The 24,481-nt window shown below is 42.8% G+C and overlaps 1 protein-coding gene across 16 annotated transcripts in view; it reads right to left on the reverse strand.

The window, feature by feature from the left end:
* SVIL (supervillin) overlaps nucleotides 1-24,481 on the reverse strand; it is a 223,898-nt gene that overhangs the window by 150,387 nt on the left and 49,030 nt on the right. For 11 of the 16 annotated variants that reach the window (XM_070501109.1, XM_070501110.1, XM_070501106.1 and 8 more), the window contains exon 3: nucleotides 11,980-12,080. Coding sequence is in view for 3 of the 16 variants with exons in the window: in XM_070501099.1 (XP_070357200.1) it covers nucleotides 6,031-6,049 (19 nt within the window). In the remaining 13 variants the exon portion in view is untranslated. Of the gene's footprint in view, nucleotides 1-5,636; nucleotides 5,766-6,030; nucleotides 6,065-11,979; nucleotides 12,081-24,481 lie in introns of those variants that run through there. The other 5 variants (XM_070501099.1, XM_070501089.1, XM_070501088.1 and 2 more) reach the window with 2 other exon arrangements.

Raw genomic sequence — 24,481 nt, forward strand, 5'->3', positions numbered from 1 at the left:
AGATTGGCACCTGGGCTAACAACTGTTGCCAATCTTTTTTTTTTTTTCTGCTTTATTTCCTACAACCCCCGGTACATAGTTGTATATCTTAGTTGCAGATCCTTCTAGTTGTGGGACATGGGACGCCGCCTCAACGTGGCCTGACGAGCGGTGTCATGTCCGCGCCCAGGATCCGAACCCAGGCCGCCGCAGCCATGGAGCCGGCCCCCAGAATGCCTTTTAAACAGTCCCAACCTGGCTGCATTGCTCCCAGCCGAGACCTCCCCACTCCTTCCAGCAGCAGGTCCCAAGCGGGGCCCTGGCAGGGGCTGCCTCCCGTGGGCAGCCGGTTACTTCTCATTGACGGAAGCTTATGTGACAAGCTTTTTAAATTAAATGTTCTTGAAGAGTAAATGTAAGAATGTCCCTGTAAAAGAGTCACTTTCACCCTCTTGCATTTAGATGTTCATCAGGAGGAGGAAAAAGGGATCGAGTTACAAATAAATACTTTGGAAATTGCACTTAACCCAGAGATTATCTCATATAGACCAAGCTCTGTGGCGACTGACTTTTATAGATGTACCGCTAACAGTTGTGTGATAATTACAAGGCATTTTGATGTCTTGCTTTACTACAAACGTCACATTTGGACACACCCAGGAGGTGCGTGACACATGTGGATATCATGGATATCACATGGTGATAATGTGGTGGAGAATGGCTGGCCTGTTGGGTAAATCCCAAGCTCCTTACTTAGCCTCTGGGCTCTGGCCGCTCCCTACCTCACCAGCCCTATCTACCACCTCTACCCCCAGTAGGTGACCATGAGAAACTACACTGACCCTCATCGGCTGTGTCCAGGCTGTTCTCTCTCCTCAGAATGCCTTTCCTTCCTTCTTGCTTAGGAAACTCCTAATCATCCTTCAGGGCTCGGTTGACTTTGAACCTATGAACCCTTCCATAACACGGTCTATGGTTTCCAACCTCTAGACTGTTAGCTTCCAGAAGGCAAAGACTCTATCCTATCTCTGTGTTGCCAGAACCTAGCAATGTCTGCCACTTGACAAGTACAATAAATGTTTACGATATGAAGACTGAAAACCAGAATCAAAATAGCTTGCAGTTAGATCTCTTTTTCTCATTTTAATTCAGCAACAACATTCTCCTTTTTTTTCTCAGGTTTGACTAATCAAGGCTTACTACTCCTCTGAAGTTGGAGTGACAAGCTGGCTCCTTGGTTTATAGGCAAAAACATAAAATAGATATCGCCGGCTCAAGTGCTTTTGGGCAAGAGCCTCACTTTCCATTTTTCCCTCCATAAAGCACCTATTTCTGAAGTAACGATGATGTCAGCGCAGCAGCCAGAACTGTCAGCACAGGGACAGCAAGACAACGGAGCTCTGTCTCACTGCTCTGCCTTCTGAAAGGTCCACTTTCTAAACGGCAATGAACTTGAGCCATCGTTAGAAGTCTTTCTTTAAGCTGCTCATTTCCAGGGGATGAAGAGATTAGGCAATCAGAATCTGTATTCTGCCTTAATTTCTGCTCTAACAGGACTAGACTTGGAACCATTTCAGTTTTTTCTCCTTTTTTCAATAAGCCTGGAATTTTGACATCTATGAGTGAAGACAGGAATGTGCCTTAGTCTCGAACATCTACACTGACACATCACTATGAGTTTGAGCTGGTGGCCTTCTGCACCATGGACAATTTTATTTGGGGGTACATTAAAAAAGGGGGGGAATATGATTTTTGCTTAATAATATTTTTCAACCAACATCTTTCCCTCTCCCAGAGAATCTCAATCAATCAATCAATCAATGAGTCTCTCTCTGTCTGTCTCTCTGAAAGCTCATGGAGAACTTCACTGGCTTTGGATGACAATCTTTCGAGCTCAAAGGTCATGTGTAGGTCACTGGCTTGAACAACAAATGAGCAAGCCAACTCTTCTCTCCCAGGCTGCTGCTTCAAGAGCAATGGGTGTGGAGCAACGCTCAGCATGAACAGAACTGCTGGCCTCGTGATCAAAATGAAATGTGAGTGTGCCAGGGGGGAGCCTGGACTGTGTTTTATGAGTCCTGGCTCCAGGGACACAGCCTCTCACACGGCTGGACCAACATCACATTCCTGGACACCAGGCTCAGAGTCTTGAGAGTAATCAGAGATGTACAAAGTGTGACATGCTCCATTTAGGCCACTGTATATCTAAAAGTATGGGATTTCTGTTAATTCATTGCATGGCAGAACTACAGAGGTTGCTTCTCAAGTGAGAAAATGAGCCTAAAGCGATACAGCTAGTGGAATGAGGATCTCCTATTCCAGAGAAGACCCCAGAAGCTCTATCCTTTCCATGCTGTTGCTGACATCACAAAGCACAGCACCATCAGCGGTTTCCCTTGCTGATTCCAAACACCAAGAGGGAATGGATAATTCTTACCCCTGAATGAAAACCACTTAGTACCTATGGTGCTTCTTAAGGAGCGCTGTGAGAGGTGAACATCCACACCGTGTTACAAAGGAGAACCAGCAGCAACGTCCAGACCTCAGACATACATGGGAACAGCAAGGGCCCGGGCAGCTTTCTCTGCAACCATCCTCTCCCAACCTCCACGACCAAGAAATTCCCATAGGCCCTTGGTTTGAAGCACAGTATATGCAGCTCAGTAAGGGTTCTATTGCAAAGTTCATTCTCATTTTCCTCCAGATACAGTTATAAGTGATGACTGCACACTTGGGCCAACCCACAAACACCTGATAAACCTGTAATAAAGTGGAACCACAGTACCAATAATTCTATAAAACTGAACCACTATGGGATGTAGCTTGAAATGTATCTGTGGCTCCAATCGGGGATCCTAAAATGCAACTCCCTGGCAGCACAAGTGGGGACTTCCTACCGCCAAGGTTTAGGCAGCGACTCTTGCTTTGGCGGCAGGGTCTACCAAATTGAGGAGGGCAGCATCTGAAAACCAGGGTGAGGGAGGATGGGGAAGGGGGCGGAGTCAACTGCGGTGGCAGCATGGTGAAGGGTCAGGGGCTGAGTTCAGGAGGATGAGTAATTTCTGGGTAGGTAGAAGACACTAAAAACTGAAAAGTTCAAGAAAAGAAAATAATGGGAAGACATAGGAATCAATTGATGAAGTTTAGCTTTATGAAACCTTTACTTCATTTTCTTATGTTTCTCATTTTACTGCATCAGGTGAAAACTTAGTTTCAGTCCAGCGACCAAAAATCACTGGTCTAGGTTAAGACTCCTATGGTCCCATTCAGTTCTAAAAAACAGATTCTGTAATTAAGACAAAGCATCATCTCATATTCACCAAAGAAAAATGGAGAGAGTTAAGTGAAAGAAAAGATGGAATAAAGAATGGAAGGGGATCCAGAGAGAGAGAAAGTATGTTAATGCCAGGCATTCTGGAGTGAGAATTAGTAGACAGTTGGAAGTAAACGATAAAAACACTAGACCGCCCCTCAGCTTCCCTCTAACAGAGATGCAGTCTATGGCAGACAATCCCTTCCAAGACCCTGAAGTCATCGCTGGACTCCTTAGACCAGAGTGGACTACTTATTAGCATGTATGAAGAATTCTTTCCAGAAGATCCACTAAACCAGTCTGGTAACCTTACTGGTGGGAAGGAAGGAAGTCGCACATGGTGTCAGAGGGAAGAGAAGAAATACATAGGCAAATCTCTCCCAACAATGACACTCACTGAGGAGTTCTTCCGGAACTCCTAACTCCTTGCTGTGGCTTTCTTCAGCCCACATTCCTGCCCCAGTGCCCTGGGCCCTGAGATCGTGAGTTCCATGAGCACAGAAGTCTCTGTTTTGTAGACTGCTATTAATCTCCAGGGCCTAACAAGAGCGCCTAGGATATAGTAAGTGTAGTGTTCAATAAGTATTTGTGGAAGGAATAGAATGAATAATGCATATTTCACAGGGAGTGCCAAAACAGAGTTTCTTCCACGGCTACTTTACCTCTCATGGCTCCCCACTCTCCACAATCTGTGATCATAATCCCTGCTGCCTTTGGGTGGACCATTCCACAAGCCTGAGTTAGTTTAACTCCTTCCCAAACACCTCTTTGGGGCAGATGTTCCTCATTAAGCAGCGCCTGATTTCAGTGTAGGACCCCCTTGCAAAACCCTCTGTGCATTCTGATCTTCTAGGCATGGCATCACTTATGCAAATCCACTGCACCTGGCCCAAGTGCATGCAGAGGCCCAAAGCTAATTGACACGGGGAACCCTGAAGGCAGGATTACTTTCCAGAGTCAGGCCCTCCCTAAGTGTTTTGTGATGATGGCCAAGTGTGGCAAGTTCAGTTCTTTCTCCCTAGAAACACGATACTGCTTTCTATACCAACAAGTATTAATTCCAATCCCTAGTGGGCAGTCCGGGATATGAAAATTACAGTAATCTAATCTTGCAGAGGCAGAAGTATGAATCATCATTACACAGTCTGACAAAGAGCAAAGTGATTAATCCCAGGGTGCACAGAGGTTAGGGTCCGTGGCGATGGCTCCTCCTGGGCTACAAACCAAACATGAGAGAGACAACATCATGGTTTCCATCCCAGGGGAGGAGAAGCCAGGAGCAACCATGCCATGTTCTCAGGACCATACTATAAAGCATTTTATTCTGGGGAAAATTCTGTGACTGAGAGGGCAAAGGAGTTGGAATTTGGCGGCTCAAAAGTCTTGTCCGTTTACCTTTTGACGGGTGTATAAACTGCTGATGCTCTAAAACTTCCTTCTAAGTAGGAACTGTCAGGTTTGCAGAATGATGGCGTCTGAGAAAATGACCAGAAACCCAAATCCTCTCCAGGAGAAAGAAGAGAATATGCATAGAACGAGCAGGGTGACGGATAACAATTCCACTCAGAATGTTCCCTTAACCACATCACAGAAACACACAGTTCTGAAGGATGGTCTTGGTCTTTTCCTGAAACTTTCAAAAAGCACGGCGAAGCTCCCATCTCCCGTGGAGAAACCGCAGCCCCAGGGCACTGGGAAAGTCGGTCAGGGCCCCGGCAGCCCTGACCGTCGCTGGGTTTTTTTTCTTTTTCTTTTGCACAGCTGTGTTCAATTTTCTGTCCTTGGGGTTTTTAAAGGAACATTTATTCTACAGCCAGGATTCTCAAGTTTTATGGTTATACAACTCCCTCCCAGGGCCAAGGAATGTTTGAAAAGCCTAAACCCGGCAAAGAGAATTAGTAAAAGTATCCAAAAGAGAGTGAAATGAAAAGTTGACTTGTTCCAATTTATATTCAACCTCTTACTTGATTGTGATGCACCTTCTGTTTGCCCTTCAAGACGTGTGCTACCCATTTTCATGTAAATATAGTAGAGGTGTGTGTGTGAGAGCAGGCAGCGAACAGAGAAGTCCAAAGGTGTATTCATATTCTTCCAAGGTTTCTGTTTCCCATTCTGTGGCAAACTGTATTTTAAATAAGGGCTACATCTTACATTGGATTTAATAAAAGAACATAAAGAAAGAGATTCCTTTTGGATTTTTATTGCTTGTTTTTCCTATTTAGAGAGCTGGATAGTAATAAGTTTTTAGTAGTAGGTTTTTGGTCATAGGACAGCACATGAAATGCTAACCAGGTTTCTAAACGCAGCCAAATGGAATTATTTCAGAAATCCAAAAGTCGCTTACCTGTCCTCTTCTGTTCTTCTCTCTTCCCATCACCCAGATGCCCACACCTCAAAGAAATCTGCCCAAGGGCTCCGGGACGTCACATTGCCGCTTGCCCCTGCCTCCTCCACAGGCTAGTCCCGCTTCACACACTCATCCGAACGGACAGAGAAAGTGAAGTTCGGGCACTGAGGGCTGAGGTTGGTGACACAGCACACACCACCCACATCAGAGGCCTGGCCACATCCCAAGACAAACAAGATGTTTTTGAGAAACAAAGTAAGTTGCACAGATCCACCCTGAGCAGAAAACATTGAATCAGTACTCTCCATAACCTGACCCGAAATGCTGTCAGTAACACCTGCTTAATACAGTCCAATTCTCCAAAAACAATCAGAAGACACTGTAAACTGACCTTGCCTGACCCCGGTCATGATGATGGCCTGCGGCAGCCTCCCCTCAAAGAGCGGACATGAGCAAACGCAACCCTTTCCCGCCGCAACCACTTTCTCTAGCTCTTTTAAAATCAAGGTATCAAAAGTGCCCTTTAGCATGGGCCTGTAGCCAAATGACAGGTTGAGGTTCAAATGATTCCTCCAGATAACCACTCTAATTCTCCCTGTGATTGGAAGTTGCTAGAAGTTCGTAAAATCTCTAAACCTAGGGCGGAGGACAGCTGGAAAAAAAACAGGATTCTAAAGTCAGGGTTTCTGTTAAGCTGGTGATTTCCTCGTGGATAATGGTCTAGCTTCTAACCAAGGAGGACACTACTACTATCATTTTCTCCTAATAATAAACCAAAAAACCCTGTGGATCTGCTCTTTAGAACAAATTAAGATGCTTCTTTCAGAATAAGAATGCTTTAATGAAAGTACTACTGAAAAATTCTTCCCTCAAAATCCCCAATACATGCCCCCTACAAATACAAGGAAACACAACTAAACAACGACCACATAAAAGTATTTTTAAAAACCACACACACAAGAAAAATCCTTCCATGGAGCCTTTAACCAGGGCTTGTAAAACAAGGATGTTTTCTAATTCCATGCCAAGGCAGTTAGAAAACACCGGGTTTTAAAAATATTGTTTTATGACAGGCCATTTTTATTCCATATAACAAAAAGCAGAAATTTGAGCTAAGAACACTTAGATATAACTTTAAAAATCTGACTCACCAAAGTGTGCATGCATACACACACACACACACACACAATCTTGTAAAGGAAAAAACAAACATCACTTGGACTCGTCCAAAATGAGCAGTCTGTAGTCATGTTCCCAAAACACAATGTTTGCCCAAGACATCAAATGGGTTTTATGGCCTAAGTACCATTCCATTTTCTCAAGAGAAGGTAAAGACTAGGTTCTTACTAGAAGGAAAAATAGCTTAAAAAGTTGTTTACACAATCTAAATTAATAAAGAAGCATGGGGAAAGAATGTACTGATGCAAATGGTAAGATCCATGGTCACCATACTTTTGAGGTTTATGAAATGCATCTACCCCAAGCATTGGTATGTGCACCTTTTGAAAATATAGCTTTCCCCTCCACCTCGCTTCAGAACCCACTATAGTCTCAGCGGTGCAAATACTGGGTTCCACTGATGTCTGAAGAGATGCAAAGCAGTGACGTATCAACAGCCAAGACTTTGCTTCATACAGACCTGAACTGCATCTAAAAATGAAGATTTTTTTAAACAATGCTACCAAAACTTCAAAAGAGCACATTAATAACATCCTTCTTTCAGCTTTCTCCCAAGCAAAGTAACAAAAGAAGATCAAAACCATCAGAGAACAAAGCAAAGAGTGACTTTTCTCCGGACCCCAGGCCCTGCCCCACCCCTACCTAGACGTTGGCAGCTCCCAAAGGCAGGATTTACACCTGTAAGAGCTGGCTTCCTGGGAAGAGATGGCCTTCAAACCCCACCAGCACTCGGGTGTTTCAGCAGAGCAGGAAAGGATCCTAGAGCAATTTTTCATCAGAGTGTGGTTCCAGCAAAACTTCAGTTGCCTAACTATGTCCATTCTAGCACTCCACATTCCCTCTTTGATCCACTGTTCTTCAGTCTCCACTACTAAACTACTCTTGTCAAGGTGATGACATCCCTTTTGGCTATTCCAACGGACACTTCTGTCCTCCTCTGATGGACTTCTCAGTAGCATCAGCTCGGTGGTCCCCTCCCTCCTTCTGAAATCACCTGAGCTCCGGGAGCCTGAACTCTCCTCCTTTCCTTCCTCCGTGGCTGGACACTCCTCAGGTTTCTCTCTGGCTCTCCTCCTCTATTCCACCTCATCCTGAGCCTTATTAATGCGCGCACACGCACACACGCACACACATTCTCCCTCCCCTCTCTCTCTGTTTTCACCCTTTCCTATGGATTTACCTGTCAGCTGAATTTTATCTTCAGTCAGGATTGCTGTTCTTAGTTCCAGACTCATTCAACTGTCCACCGTATCTCTATTTGGATATTTAACAGGTCCCTCAAACGTGATATGACCACAACAGAACTCTTTTTTTTTTAGAGATTGGCACCTGAGCTAACATCTGTTGCCAATCTTTTTTTTTCTTTCCTTCCTCTTCTTCTCCCCAAAGTCCTCCAGTACGTAGTTGTAGATTCTAGCTGTGAGTGCCTCAGGTTGTGCTATGTGGGACGCCGCCTCAGCGTGGCCTGATGAGCGGTCCTACGTCTGCGCCCAGGATCCAAACCAACGAAACCCTGGGCGCGGAAGCAGAGCGTGGGAACTTAACCACTCGGCCACAGGACCGGCCCCCACAACAGAATTCTTGATTCTCAAAGCTGACCCTCCCCATTAGAGCCAAACCAAACACAACAAACAGCACCAAACCTCCTCCTGCAGCCTTTCCTCTCCTTCTCAGAAGTTGCCAAGGCCAAAATCTAGCAATCACTCTGAATTCCTCCCTTGCCCTTATTCCCTGTATCCCATCTATCACCAAGTGCTGACAGTTATACCTCCAAGACATATCTTTTTTTATATATATAACAGCTTTATTGATATATAATTCATATACCATATAATCCACCAGTTTAGAGTGTACAATTCAATGGTTTCAGTATATTCATACAGCTGTACAACGATTATCAAATCAATTTTAGACATTTTCATCACCCCAGAAAGAAACCACATACTCATTAGGAGTCACTCTCAATTTCCCTCTAAACACTCCAGTCCTAGGCAACCATTAATCTTTCTGTCTGTATAGATTTGCCTGTTCTGGAAATGTCATATAAATGGAATCACACAATATGTGGTCTTTGTGTCTGGCTTTTTTCACTTAGCATATTTTCAAGATTCATCCATGTTGTAGCATGCATCAGCACTGTATTCCCTTTTACAGCTAAGTGATATCTCATCATATGGATGTGCGACATTTTATTTGTCCATTCATCAGCTGACAGACATTTGGGTTGTTTCTGTTCTTTGGCTGTTACGAATAACACTGCTGGGAACATTTGTGTTTTTGTATAGACATATGTTTTCATTTATCTTGGTATACACCTACGAGTGGATACGCTGGATCATAAGGTAACTCTGTTTAACTGTGTGAAGAACTGCCAGACTGTTTTCCAACGCAGCTGCATTAGAAAGATTTTGCGTTCCCACAGTGTATGAGGGTTCCAATTTCTTCACATCCTCAGTAACACTTGTTACTGTCTGTCTTTCATAGTGGGGACGAAGTAGAATCTAGAATTCTGGTTTTGATTTGCATTTCCCTGATGGCCAGTGTTAAGAATTTTCTCATATGCATATTGGCCATTTGACTATCTTCTTTGGAAAAAGGTCTATTCAGATCTTTGCCTATTTTTGCATTGGGTTATCTTTTTATTATTGAGTTATCTTTTTATTATTGAGTTGTAAGAGTTCTTTATATATGCTAGATACAAGTCGCTTATCAGATTATGTGATATGCAAACATTTTCTCCCATTCTGTGGGCTCTCCATATCTTGATAGTGTCTTTTGATACACAAAAGTTTTCAATTTTGTTGAAGCCCAATTTATCTATTTTTCTTTTGTCACTTGTGCTTTTGGTGTTACATGTTAAAAATCGTTGGTTAACCCAAGACCATGAAGATTAACACCCATGTCGTCTTCTAAGAGTATTATAGTTTTAGCTCTTACATTTAGGCTTTTATCCATTTTGAGTTAACTTTTGTATATGTGTGAGGTAGAGGTCCAATTTCATTCTTTTCATGTTGATATCCAGTTGTCCCAGACCATTTGTTGAAGAGACTATTTTCTAATGAATTGTCTTGGCACATTTGTCAAAAATCAATTACCATAAATGTATGGGTTTACTTCTAGTCTATCAATTCTATTCCAAAAATCTATATGTCTATCCTTATGCCAGTATCAAACTGTCTTGATTATTGTAGCTTTGTATTAAGTTTTGAAATCATGAAGGGTGAGTCTTCCAATTCTGCTCTTTTTCAAGGCTGTTTTGGCTATTCTAGGTCCCTTAAATTTCCATATGGATTTTATGGTCAGCTTATCAATTTCTGTAAAGAGTCAATGTGAGATTTTAATAGAGATTGCATTGAATATATAGATCATTTTAGGAAGCACTGCCATTTTACCTATAGTAAGTCTTCTAATCCATGAACATGGGATGTTTTTCCATTTATTCAGATTTTCTTTAAATTATTTCAACGTCTTGTAGTTTTGACTGGATCAGTTTTACACTTCTTTGATTAAATTTATTCCTAAGTATTTTATTCTTTTTCATGCTACTGTAAAAAGAATTATTTTCTTAATTTCATTTCAGATTGTTTATTGTAAGTATATACCAATACAACTGATTTTTGTATACTCATCTTGTATCCTACAGCCTTTCTGAATGTATTTATTAGTTCTAATAGTTTAGTGAATTCCTTAGGATTTTCCAAAGCCACAATCATGTCATCTGCAACTCGAAATAGTTTTACTTCTTTCTTTCTGATCTAGAAAACTACTATTTCACATTCTTTCCTAACTGCCCTGGCTAGAACAATACTGAATAGAAGTGATAGAGTGGACATCCTTGTCTTGTTCCCAATCTTAGGGGGAAAGCTTTCAGTCCTTCATGATTAAGTATGATGTTAGCTGTGGGTTTTTCATAGATACTCTTTTCAGGTTCAAGAAGATCTGCTCGATTCCTAGTTTGTTCTTGTCGTTTAGTTATTTTTTTTTTTAATCTTAAAGAGGTGTTGGAATTTGTCAAATGCTTTCTCTCCATAAGACATACCCTTTTACACTTGCACTTCCCTCTGTATTCTCTCCCTGTATTGTCTCCATAGCTCAGTACTTCTCATCTTTACAGATCTCCACTTCAGAGCAGTCCTGGACCATCCTATTCAAAAGTCCCCATTCACCACTATCTTTTCCCCAGTCTGTCTATCATACAACCTTCAAAGCATTCAGCCGCTATTATTATAAGTACAAAGTTTGATAACACTTGTATAAGGTTTAGTATTTGCCAGCATGCATTCACCATTTTAATCCTCACAATAAGCTTACTAGGTAGATGCTATTATCACCATTTTACAGATGTGGAAATCGAAAGAGAGGTCAAGTGTCTTGCCCAAGGTCATACAGTTTATAAGTGGCAGACTCAAGATTAAAACCCAGGCCCCCCAGCTCCCATTAGAGACCATTCTCTCAAACGTCTGCTATCATGCCAATCAATACTTGTTCTTATTTACTTCTTACCTTATTTGCTGTCTATACACAAGCATTGCCAATCTCATTCATTGCTGTAGTTTTTTGCATCTGACACCATGCATGAGTAGTGTTCAATAAATATTTAACAAGCAAATGGAACACTAGTCTCCAGATGCCCCACAAGGAAAGAGTTCCATAGGACTCTTGTAAGCACGGCCGACTACACAGGCCCGTGGAGATTCACAAGGCTCATTCGTTTTTTGAGATCCTTCAGTAAGGAAGATGTTTAACTTTAAGCCAATGTTTTCCAAACTCATGAGCACAGACCCATCTTCCCACCCCTGTCTCCACTGCATTAATAGTCTAGGGAGCTGTGTTCCAAGGAACACACTTTGAGGAATACTGCCCCAGAGAGGCAGTTCAGATAGCACAGTTCCTGGAAGGTTGCTTCACTCCCTTTCTGTGCCTGGCTCTGCTCTCCTCTGAAAAGTCTATCTTAGAATCCCTGAGAGCTCCTCAGAGCCACAGCTCAGTTCAGAAAGAAAACTCCGGTCACAGAGGTGGCTTTAATTACCCAGAGCTCTTGTTTGTTGAATGTGAGTTATACAAGTTCACCCTTCACAACGTACTCTAACCTATTCTCAGAATGCAGGCAAAGCCAACGTGTTCACCACAAAACAGTTATATTTCTTTGCTAAATACTTACTGTAATGCTGTTATTTAAATCATGGCTTCAGATATAGAATGACTTCAAAATCTTCATCTCTCAGCTCTCTGAGTCTTTAAGGTCATCTACGCAAACTCTCTCTGAAAAAGGAGAAAGGAAATTCCCACTTTGAAATCTAAGAAAGAAAACAGTAAACAATATAAGACAACTGCATATATGAGCAAAGCAGGATACACTGTTGGGATAAATTTTCTGCTGCTAAAGAGCTTTCCCCCTTTCAACTATTCACTTACATCAGTGACTACAAATTAAGGGCATTGGTTAGAATATCTTTTAAACCTCTTATAAAAATACTCAATAAAAAGAATGTAATTTTTTCCTTCATCTTATACTCAGTGAATAAAGTAATTTCCATGTAATGGTTCTCCAAAGCTCTAATTTTTCTGTGATGACTGAAATTTAAGATATTTAGTCTAAAGACAAGAGTTATCTTGAGTAAATAGGAGCACTTTCTAAATACAAACTCACATCAGATCCAAATAAGGAGCTTTAGGAAAGAAGCCTTGTAACAAAGAAAGACTTGAGAAAACAGAAGAGAACGGGTTGGAATTCATCAAGGAGTTGAATAGGTACAGCAAGAAGGAACTGACAAAGGCTTGATTCCTTAGAGAAAAAGAGACACAGGATAAAAACGTTAGGAGAACAGAGTAACCCATCCAGGGCATCAGAGTGAGTGATCGGGCTAGAACTTGGTCTACGCCATTAATTTCAGGAAGAGAAAATCTTCACCATCTATTTTCTTCAAAGGCTGAGGAAAGAGGGAAAACTCCACCCATACTGGAAGTACAGCAGAGTAGGACTATGGCAAACAGACATCTCCCAGGGTGATTTTCCTAACTCCGTGTAATTTGTATACAGGTGGTCATAGACTCATTCCTTACACTCAAAATGGCTGACTGCCTGTGTGGCGTTCTGATGACTCAGCCTGGGAGGGGGTACAGAACTCAAGCAAAGCTTCACCCCTGAGATCCCAGACTCAAGATGAAAGCCCCTAGGTTTATCAGCTGGTTAGCGGTTAGTTGGTTAGTGGTTAAGACAGGGGTGGCTTTGGGAAATCTTTCGTTTTAGGCTACTGAAGCGCTTCCTCCTGTCTCCTGACAATGTCAAGGCACTTCCTTGTATTACCTTTTGAAAAAGTCACGTCAGGAAAGAGTTCATTCAAGCACAGAAGGCCCTGAACTGGAAGGCAGCCAACAACACACCAGCATTATAAAGGACCAGAGCTGGCGTCACTTCCTGGTTTTTAGAAGCATATGGGAGACACAGTGTCAGAACCTATCTCGCCTCGGGTACAGAGAATGGGGTTCCCCGGAAGCCCAGGCTGAGACAACTTAGAAGGAAATCAGCCTGTGGTAATGAGGGGGTGGAGACGAGTCAACCCATGTGAAGTTCCCACAAAGCAAAAAGCATTATTGTCACCACCGCTTGGTGAGATTCAGACAGCCATGAATTCATTACTTGAAGCCACAAAGATGGTTGCGGTAAACACAGACAAACTATTGAATTTAAGTAGACTGTTTTTTGTGCCCCCCAAAAAAATCATTTTCCCTCCTCCCCCACAATTCTGTCTATTACTAAAAGGCTTTGGCACCTTGTGAACAGAGGTTGGCCAATTTAAGTCTCTCTTTCCCCTGGGGCTCCTCCTCCGCCTGCTAAACTGAAGAGGAACTGCTAAACTTTAGAAAAGGAGACCCTCTTTCTGTACCCTCTTACCACAAAGGAAGGTAAAAATGAAATCAAAAAGGAAAAAGGCCAAGAGAACCAAAAGGAGCCAAGAGGCAAGGGCAGGAGAGGAAACCCTCACCACTCTCTCCTCTCAGAGAGCCCCAGTGTCTAAGATCACACGGCGTCCTTGGCCGACGTCCCTCCAGTGCCCTCTGGGGCAGGGGTTCCCAGACTTGAGTGTGCAGAAGGATCCCCTTGAGGCTGTACTGTGGGTGGAGAAAGAAGAAACTCTGTAGTAGGGATCATGAGCCCAAAGACCAAGAAGGAGTTGGAAAGGCCTGTCCCTGAGACACTTGAGTTCTAGGAATCTGGTTTGCTCAAAGACAAAGGAAAACCTCAGTCACTAGACAGCAAAACTTCAGCATATAGTAAGTGACAGGAAAACAAAATAATAAATCAGCTTTCATGCGCTCAAGATAATTTGGGAGAAAGAAAAGAGCAAGATCACCATCAGTAAAGGGTCCAAATTAAGTAATAGGTTGAAGTTTAATAATCTAGTCAAACCTGGATAAAAGCAGAAAAAGTTCCAGAGGAAAACAGGGCCTTGGGGAAAGGAGACTCAACATGGTGAGTGCAACAGGGAGAAGAGGTCAGCTCAAGGTTAGACCCAGGAGGTTTTGCTCATCTCCCCAGGGCTCTCTCCACCTTTCTAAAGCATTTCTTCCTGGTCAAAAATGAATTTTTGCTTGACTTTCAGACAGTTATCAATCTGTATGCAAAAACTCTGACATGACTTTGTGACTCATTCTAGACCAATTGCATCTGGAGGGGAGACACTCCAGAGAAAGGCACTCTTCCATCTTAACGTTTCCAAAGACTTCGGTTTGACGGGAGGTGCTCATGGAGGTGCCCACAGTGAAGGGACATTGCCGAGAGTTTTGTTCACATACTACCTAACTCCGATGGTGTCAGGACCCTCTAGGTCCAGAGCATTTAGCAGAGTCTTGTCCCCCTTCACCAGGCATCCATCCAACAGACCCCATTGCAGGTTCTGGGGACAAGGCTTCCAGAGACCCAATTTTTCCTCTGGCTACTTTCTCCCCTCTTTCTTTCCCTGGATGCCCAGAACAAAGAAAGGAGGTTCTTTAAGACGTTTTCACAGAGCCATGGGCACTTTCCCCCTATCCTCAACAAACCTCAAGATACCTTCTGGGATTCAGCTCAATGCCTCCAGTTTCTATGAGGCCTTCCCTGACCGCCTCACTTCTTCCTTAGGGACTTTCCTCTCTCCTAAATTCACGCTAAATACCTGATTATAAGCGACCAATACAGTTCATTCTCAACCATCCAGGGTTAGATTAGCCACAACAACAAGAGTAATAATAAAACAGTAATCATTCTTATTATTTCAAAATTTGTAAAAAATAAATAAAATGTCTCCAAATCAGCAAAACCATGTGCCTATTAGAAAGTATACACTGACTGGAACTATACAATAAGCTAGAGACATCGCCATGGGTCTGTAACAGTATGGGGACAGCTCCCTTCTATCACCTCTCAGACATGTACTCACTATATTGGTGCCCAGGTGTCATTCTACTAACATCAATTCCAGGGCCACACAAGTTGATGGAAAAACCATTAGTAAGTGACTGGACAGCCATGTGCAGGAGCCAAAGTTAGAGCCAAATGAGTGATGACAACAGTGGGAAGGTGCCTTAGGAGATAGGGCGGGAGGGACGCTGAGGGGGAGGGGCTCCCTTCAAAGACACTGGGGCTGCTGTGACGCCTTTAGAAAGAGGAATGGACCGTTCTCAATGACACATGAAGGCTGCTTGCCTGGGCTTCGTTTTAATATTGGGGCCAGGGAGGAGGGGTACAGAAAGCTTGGATAAAGAGCAAATAATAGACCATTTTAAGAGTACTAACATTGGCCCATTTTATTTGTCAAGTAATTTCTAGGAGATTTTTTGATCCTGAACTATTATACTTGTAATATTTTTACCCACTAGAATAATATCCACAGAACAGTGAATATTTTCCTAAATAATAGATTTTTTTACTAAGTAAATGTTGGTAATTTTCAGCAAGTCAGGGTATATTAAATGTATTTCAAAGTACAATTTGACTATGACAACCTTTTTGAACTCTATTTCTCTGAATCAAGAGTTACCTGTATTTCATATGTATTTTTTCTCTAAAATGAGGCTGTGGGTTTTTATAAGCAGGACTCCATTCTTTATTGTATGCTTTTACTATTTCATAGGCACGAGTCCAGTGCTCAAGAAACAGATGCTGAGAGACTGACAGGGGTACCAGTCACCAGTGGGCAAAGGGGCAGCTCGTTCCCCCTGTGAGGGCTCCTGGCAACCAGCACACCACCAGCTGTAGGGAGATGCTCACCATCAAAATAGCAACTGACGCGGGGGACACATGAAGGAGAGGGAGCTAAAATAAGCACCACAATCCTCCCTGGTGAGATCCAGAAACGCCACCACCCCTCTGTCCTTGGGGATATCTCCCTATGGCGACACGTTTCCCACTTTAGGGGTTTATGCTGCTATTGGGTGGGCTTCCCATATATCCCATTACAGCACAAGTTCTTAAAAGGCCATGTCAGGTCCTCATACATTTTCGAATATTCTCCTGCAAAACCCTGGGAGGTGTTCTACCCCAAAATTCAAAGGATGTAGGTATTATCCAAAATCACAAGTAGAAAAATTGTTAATGGGCAGAATTCTCAATTTTAAGTTCTCTCATATAAAATCTTTGATGCCTCCTACTATTTGCCCAATTGTAACCACAAAATGAATAAACAAGTAGCAAACAAGTATTGAAGAAAAACAGCTTGCTGTCAGACAGATAGATGTGCTTGTCAATATGATTTTACATTGTTTACAGAACCCAAATATAGTGCCATGTGTCCCTCAAAATTAACTTGTTTAGGTCCTAATCCCCAGTGTGATGGTATCTGGAGTTGGGACCTTTGAGAGGTAATTAGGTAATGAGGGTAAAGCCCTCATGATGGGATTGGTGCCCATATAGGAAGACACAAGGAGAGCTTGCTTCCTCTTTCTCTCTCCACTACTGAGGAGACAGCAAGAAGGCGGTTGTCTGCTAATGAGGAAGGGAGCCCTCACCAGGAATGAATCTGCTGGCACCCTGGTCTGGCACTTCCCAGCCTCCGGAACTGTCAGCAATAGATGTTTGCTGTTTAAGCAACTCAGTCTACAGTATGTTGTTATAACAGCCCGGACTGAATAAGACATATAGTAAGAGACAACTTTACAATTACTAATTAAATATACATACACAATTTGTACACACACACACACACACATAGATATGTAATTATAATGACAAACCATCTAATACACTAAGTTGCAAAACAGAATGCAACACTTCAACCCTTCACATTTCATCTAATATGCCTCAAAAAGTATGGCTTTCTGCAAATGTCCTTAAAGCTAAACAAGTCTGAAAAGCACCACTTGAGTATATTTTCACAGGCAGTCTCAGGAGGTACTCTAGATGTGCAGCCACCACAATGAAAAGAGGACCCAGAGACTTCTCAGAATCGAGCCCTCACTGTTCCTCCATCAGAGATCAATGGGGGTCTCCCAACGGGATCGCAGTGGCTCGGAGCAGCCCTGATACTGTGGGCCCTCTTTGGACCCCTGGACACTTACAGTCGATCCATGCAATTCAGCAACTGGGGAGGGCAAATGTTTTCTATTGTTCTCTACCAGCCTCACGTGGGCATGTTTTCCTGAAAATAAGATGCTTATGTTAGGCCTTGCTCTCTTTCCCCTAAGTGAACAACAAATAGCAAATTAAAAAAACTTACTGATATTCAAACTGTGCTTGCTAAGAAAAATATACACTACAAGCTAGAGCTCACTCTCCCCACAGTCTGCCTGTCAACCCTCACGACGGGAAGGAGGTGGTGGGTCCTCACTGACTCTGGGTCCCTCTCGCCTCCTTCCTCTCATCTCCAGGTAACGTCTTCCGGTTGCCTGTTACAGAAGTGGGTCTCGAGAGCTTCAAGTCTGAGGCGCCCCTTCTTAAAGTCAACATTTTCTGGTACCCGCCCCATGCCAGCAGGTGCATGTTTAGTAAGGCAATATTGAAAGGCTACTGGAACTCCATATAGCCTCTCACAAGTTTACATTTTATAAGTGAGGCACTCAGGAGCAGTTCTAGTGCACTCGTGAGAATGGAGTTAGCCTGCAGACCATGCTCAGAACAACATAAATTTCCTTCCCCCCGGGGATAACTGAAGTGCGTGAGTGGAGCAGAGCAGCATCACAGCCGGGGTGCACACACCGGGGCAGGCCCACCCCGCCCGAGGGGCAGGACGGACCTCCTTGCTGGCGGTGTGCATGCTCACTGGTCCCAGGACCGCGTGCTGCAGCCCTGAGGCAGCGGCCTCACAAAACAGAGGGGACTTGACTGATTCCCACAAACCACAGGTCCTAAATGGGAAAGCAGGTCAGCTCTGTTCCTTGGAGAGAGGGCCAGTGTAAAAGAGTCAGAGAACAAAGCTGCTAAGCAGCACTCAAAGAAACCACTTTCATAAAGCAAAATACCAGCACTTAGAGAAGTCATTTCTGAGACAGCAACAAGGAAACTAGGGGGAGAGAGAGAGAGAACTAAAGAGCTGTGCCAAAACCTCTAACCCAGACCTACTGACCAAACTATGGGGGACTCAACCCTTCAAATGGAGGAAGAGGTCTGCGGGCGCAGGACGGTGCACCTCAGAAATCATAACCTCCCCCTGAGCCTCCAAGAGTAAAGAAATCAGCGACCAGACCAGAGAACCGACGCCACGCAAACACGTGACCCAAGTCAGCACGGTGAGCGTAAACACACGCCTCGGGGCACACTCAGTGCCTGGACGTCACTCCAGGTGATGTCATACAACTCTGGCTCTCACCGTAACTGCATTTGAGTCATTCTTTGACAAGGTATCTAGGGGCCGGCCTGGTGGCCCAGTGGTTAAGTTTGTGCGCTCCGCTTCGGTGGCCCAGGGTTTCACCAGTTTGGATCCTGGGCGCGGACACGGCACCTCTCATCAGGCCATGCTGAGGCGGCTTCCCACATGCCACAACTTGAAGGACCCACAACTAAAAATACACAACTATGTATCGTGGGGCTTTGGGGAGAAGAAGAAGGGGGGAAAAAAAGAAGATTGGCAACAGTTGTTAGCTCAGGTACCAATTTAAAAAAAAAAAAAGAAAAGAAAAGGTATCTAGTACCTGACAGCTGTGAAAGTGGGACCAATGCATGAAAAACACATGCTTTCAGAGTATGGGGGATAAAGTTTAGTTAATAACAATCACAGTAGCAACTAACAGGCCTGCAGCACTTAATATTTGCCAGGCACTGATCTAAGCACCAAACACATATTCACCACTTAATCATCACCACTACTTACTATTACTATCCCTGTTCTACAGACAAAGAAACTAAGGCACAGAAAAGTTGCCCCAGGTCACACAGGTGGTGAGCAGCAGAGTTTGGCTCCCAAGTTCTCATCCTTAACCGCTGTGCTATGCTGTACCGCTGGCTGAAAAATAACGTAAAAGCTTCAAGAGAGAGAAAAATCTTTTCACAAGATTCTACACCCTTCGTGGTTAGTATCTCCAAGATAAATCTAGATACCTTTCAATAACCACAGACTGGTTTCTGGCTTTTCTGCCTAGGGAAAACTTGATCTTCAGCACAGTGAAAGTCCAAACACAGTTCTACAGCCCACACCTGGTAGGTGATAGCTTATTGTCAGGAAAGAGATGGCAGGACTCCCTCCTAGACCTTGGCGGGGGCTCAACCACCTCATGCAGAGCCTGCCACACATGCACCAAAGTCCCACAGAGGGCAGTCCTTCCCCTTGAGAAAGTTTAACGTAGTCTCCCACAACCACGTCAAACAGATGGGAATTAGCATCTACCCAATATAAGGTACTGTGTCGCATGCAGAGGAGGAAAAAAGAAACTCAGGCAACAGTGAAGGGTTGAAAGATTTTTCAATCTGGTGCAGTGGGGTAGTGGTTAAGTTCATGCGCTCTGCTTTGGTGGCCCAGGGTTTGTAGGTTTGGTTCCCAGGCACAGACCTACACACCACTCATCAAGCCATGCTGTGGCGGTGTCCCACATACAAAATAGAGGAGGATTGGCACAGCTGTTAGCTCAGTGACAATCTTCCTCACCAAAAAAAAAAAAAAGTAAAGGTTCAGGCAGAAGAGACTGGAACACAAAATTGAGGGGAACAAAGGGGAAAGAAAAATCCTGAGGTTTCTCTTCAAGGAGGCAGACCACCCCGGGCGTCAGTCCTTGAGGATTCAGAAGCAGCTCATTGAGCTCTCACACCTCACTAGTGGGAATGGAAAATGGCACAGCCACTTTGGAAAGCAGTTTGGTGGTTTTTTAATAACGTTAAACACATACTTACCATACAACCCAGCAATCCCGCCCCTAGGTATTTATCCAAGGAAAAATAAAGATGTATGTTCCCATGAAAACCTGTACATGAAAGTCATGGGAGTTTTATTTGTAATTACCAAAAATCAGAAACAACCCAAATATCCCACAACTGATGAATGGATCAGCACATATCCACACCACGGGATACTACTCAGCAATAAAAAGGAATAAACTCCTGACAACCTGCACCATGAGCAGATCTGCAGTGCCTTAAGCTAAGTGAGAGAAGCCAGACTCAAACAGCTGGACACTGTACGACTCCACTGGGATGACAGTGGAAAAGGCAAAACTATGAGGGTAGAAAATAGATCAGTGGTCGCCAGGGGCCAGGGCCGAATGGAGGGATTGATTACAAAGGGGCACAAGGAACTTTTTAGAGCGATAGAAATTTATATTTTGACTATAAATTGGTTACACAAATTGTGGTTGTGCAATTATATGCACTTATTAAAACTCATAGCTGTACACTTTTAAAAAGAATGAATTTTACTGTCTGTAAATTATATAGCAATACATCTGACATTTTAAAAGCAGCTCAGGGCAATTATGCCAACAAAATGATCTCATGCAATGGCTATTATTATCTTCTGCGAGGATGGACAAACCATTTCTCCAACTTCCTCTATTAGCTCTTACTCTCAATTTCTTCTCATATAATATTCACAGGAAGATTATTGGTCGCTCATTTGTAGGAGAAAAAGCTCCTTTAACCATATAAAATTTCTTAAAGTAACCTCTAAGTGTTTAGATAATTATGGGAACTCTTCTGTATTAAAAATAGACTTGAGTATGTGGCTCTTTTTCCTCGTGCTAAATATGGGCCTGCTGATCACTGAAGAAGCAGCCACGTAAGATGCCCATGGCGCTCTGTCCATCTACACAGATTGCCACTATAAAACCATTAAATCACCAAGAAGTTCAGGTACTGCAATCTCTATGTTGAAGTATGTTGAAGGTAAACCAAGGTTACTGCTAGAATCTTTAGGTCAGAACTAAATCGAAGATAAACCTTGACTCTTGAAGGGCAAACCTTTAGTAGGGCAGGAAAATGAAAAACTTCGCTGTATTGTTAAACAACATAACTGCACTAGGATATGATCTACATACACACACCAAAACTACCTGAATAACCCTGGTTCTTTCCTGTGTTCAATACCTAGCAGATAAGTCTCGACTGCCTGTGAGCGCTAGGCATGAGAGATACAATGATAAACCAAAGTCCCTGTCATGATGGAGCTCACAGGATAGACAAATTATAAATAAATGAATGGACAAATAAACAAACTGATCAACCAATAAAGCAGTGAATGTCAGTTAGTAAGAGCTGGGAAGGAAAAACAGGGTAAGAGAAAGGGGGGCTTCTATTTCAGATAAAGTCATATTTCAGGCGTCTCTGAGGAGGTAACATTTGAGCAGAGACCTGGAGGAATTGGAGAAGAAGGCTGGTGAGTATCTGGAAGGAGTTCAGGAGGAGGAAAGAACATGTATAAATTCTCAAGTCTTGAGACAGGAGAGTGACTGGTGTGTCCAAAGGTCTAGCAAGGTGGCCAGTGTGGCTGGAGTGGAGCAAGGGAAATGAAGAGTGTCAGGGAAGATGGCAGGATATGCGGGTCAGAGAGAGCTGAGCACAGGTCATACAGGCCCTTTGCCAAAGAAGGACTTTGGGTTTTATTTGGAGTTGCTAGAAGCCATTGTTGGCTGTGGGCAAGGGAGTGACATGATCTTGACTTAGTTTTAAAGAATCACTCTAGTTCCTTCAAGAAAAATAGACTTGGGGGGTAGACAGATGGGGAAGTGGACAAGAAGAAGCAGAGAACTTGATAGGAGGCCACACAGCCACCCAGGTAGAGATAGTAAGACCTGGAACAGGTGGTGACAGTGGAGGAGAAGAGAAGTGGTCAGAATGGACAACTGGCTGCATGATGGCACCACTGACTGAGATGGAAGGTGCTGAGATGGAGCAGATTGGTTTCATATTCAATACCAGCCATCTGAGTTGCTAGAAAATGTACATTATATTGCTATTACAGAGTTGGGTGAATTAAGATAAAGAAAAGTTTAATTTGATTCAAATAACATCATACCTTAAGACTTTAAAAGCTTGGCTATGGATATAGTTGACTCAGGACCAGTTTAGATATTAATTTTACCTTGCATTAGCATCTCCACTGATTAGGTTATTTACTATATACAGCTAAGAAATGGATTTCTGTAAGAAATTACGTATTCCATTAGTGAACTTTCCAGGAAACAAAGATTTCCAGTGATGCTAATAAAAGCTTCAAAGCTTTCTACGATATATCAACAATGCTTTGAAGATCCCCTTTAGTTAACCCTTGCCAAAAGAAAAGAATGTCAGCAAGGCTGTAGAATACAGATATTCTTTACTATATTTACACTATAAAAAAGTTTTCTTCAATGGGAAAGAGAAGTCAAATTATAAGACTCTTTAATTGGTTTACATATTAAAGCCTTTTACATAAACACTGTTTGCTGAACATAATCCACATCAAAGCATTTATCTACTTTACAGATTATTTCTTCAGCTGCCCTAAGATTTCTGTCTTCAGGAAGATCTTTCTGAGTTTTATGAAGCTGCATTTAACCTAGAAAGAGGCCAGAAACAACACACAAATGCACAACGGGTAGAGTTTGATTCCTGTAGGTTTAGAGTGAGGTACAGTAGCAAGAGAGCCAACAAGCTCAGCTTCCACATTATGGGACTTTGTGCACGTCCCAAAATCACATCTGTTTCATCCAAGGCAAGATTCGTGCCCAGGATCCAAAACACAAGGAAAAGTTTAAATTGTTTTGATTGGAATAACTGTAGCCTGCTAACATGCATAGCGTCTTCCAGGAAGATATCAACTCCCATATTTTCCATCTTTTCCTCCCACTTTCTCCGAATTCAAACCTCAAAGCAACAACACAGAGCCTGATGGAGAACCAGATCAAAACACATTTGGGGACACCAAGCACATGGAACTCTGGAGACAACAGGAACAGACATCACTTTTAATCCTTTCCTGGTGGTAAGACAATGTTTCGATCCAGTTGGAACCATCCAAACTTGAAACCATCTTATAAACTTAGTCTGCTTTTGATTTTTTAAAAGGTTTACTCAAAAGAAATCAGCTCCCAGTGTACCCATACTCGTCCAGCTCTCCATCATCAGCCAAGAGAAAAATCTCCTTTTAGTCACGTAGGGCCAGGACAGGTGATTTAAATGGCTTCCCTGTGTTTCCTTTTGGTAGCATTTCTGAAGTCCTTTAATGGTTTTGCAGGTGTTTTCCTACCACGCTAAATTTCTTAGAATATACTCTTGGAGAGATCTGTCCTCAAAACAATTCACTGTTTTGCTCCAACGAATTCTTTACTCATCTCTCTGAGTTTGGTGACTTTTCCCACAGTATCAGCTATTAAAGACAGATTTTTCTGGCTTGTTGCTTTAAGATGTCAAGATGTATACTGCTTTTTTAATCTGGGCTTAGGATTTTCCCTCACACAGCCCCTCAAGGTTACACTAACCAGATGTGTCTGCCTTTTTCCAGAAGACAGTGGCATCGGGCCTTTACCCAGGCCACCCGTTCAGATATTTACCTTATTCCTTCCCAGTGGCTCCAGACAAATCTTTTCAATTTCTGTTTTTTGAAAATCTCAGAGTTAAAACACACACATACCCACGCAATGTCAAATCCTCTGCCAAGACTGAATTAGTGCGTTTTTTTTCTTTAGACTCATCTATAATGACCTAAAGATGTATTATATCTGGATTCTCAGAGGTCTGTTAAATATTAACAATGATGATGTGAAATGTTAGAAAATTGGGTCAGTCCGAACCTCCATTATTAATCCAGTCTGCTATCATTTCTTGGTGAGATTCTATAATACATTCTGACACTGTCACTGACCCACTTGAAAAGTTAATGAGGCCTATAAGCTGCCTCTTCAGAAATATTCCAAAACAGAATGGTAGCTAAAATTGCTGTTCCAGAACAGGGATCAGCAAACTGCAACCCATGGGCCAGATCCGGCCCACTGCCTATTTTTGTCAATAAAGTTTTATTGGAACACAACCATGATCATTCATTTCCATATTATCTATGGTTGTTTTCATGCTACATTGGCAGAGTTGAAGAGTTGTGACAGAGACCATATGGTCCACCAAGCAAGAAATATTTACAATCTGGCCCTTTATAGAAAAAGGCTCACCTGTGGTCAAGAGCTTTAAAACCAATGACTTCTAAAGCAATGATTGTAAATCCCCCTCTGTGTGGCTTTGCAAAGTTACTTAAGTAGAATATCATGTTCCTCAACATAAAATTAAATGACAA

The sequence above is a fragment of the Equus asinus genome, chromosome 29 (assembly GCF_041296235.1).
Source record: "Equus asinus isolate D_3611 breed Donkey chromosome 29, EquAss-T2T_v2, whole genome shotgun sequence".
NCBI lineage: Eukaryota > Metazoa > Chordata > Mammalia > Perissodactyla > Equidae > Equus > Equus asinus.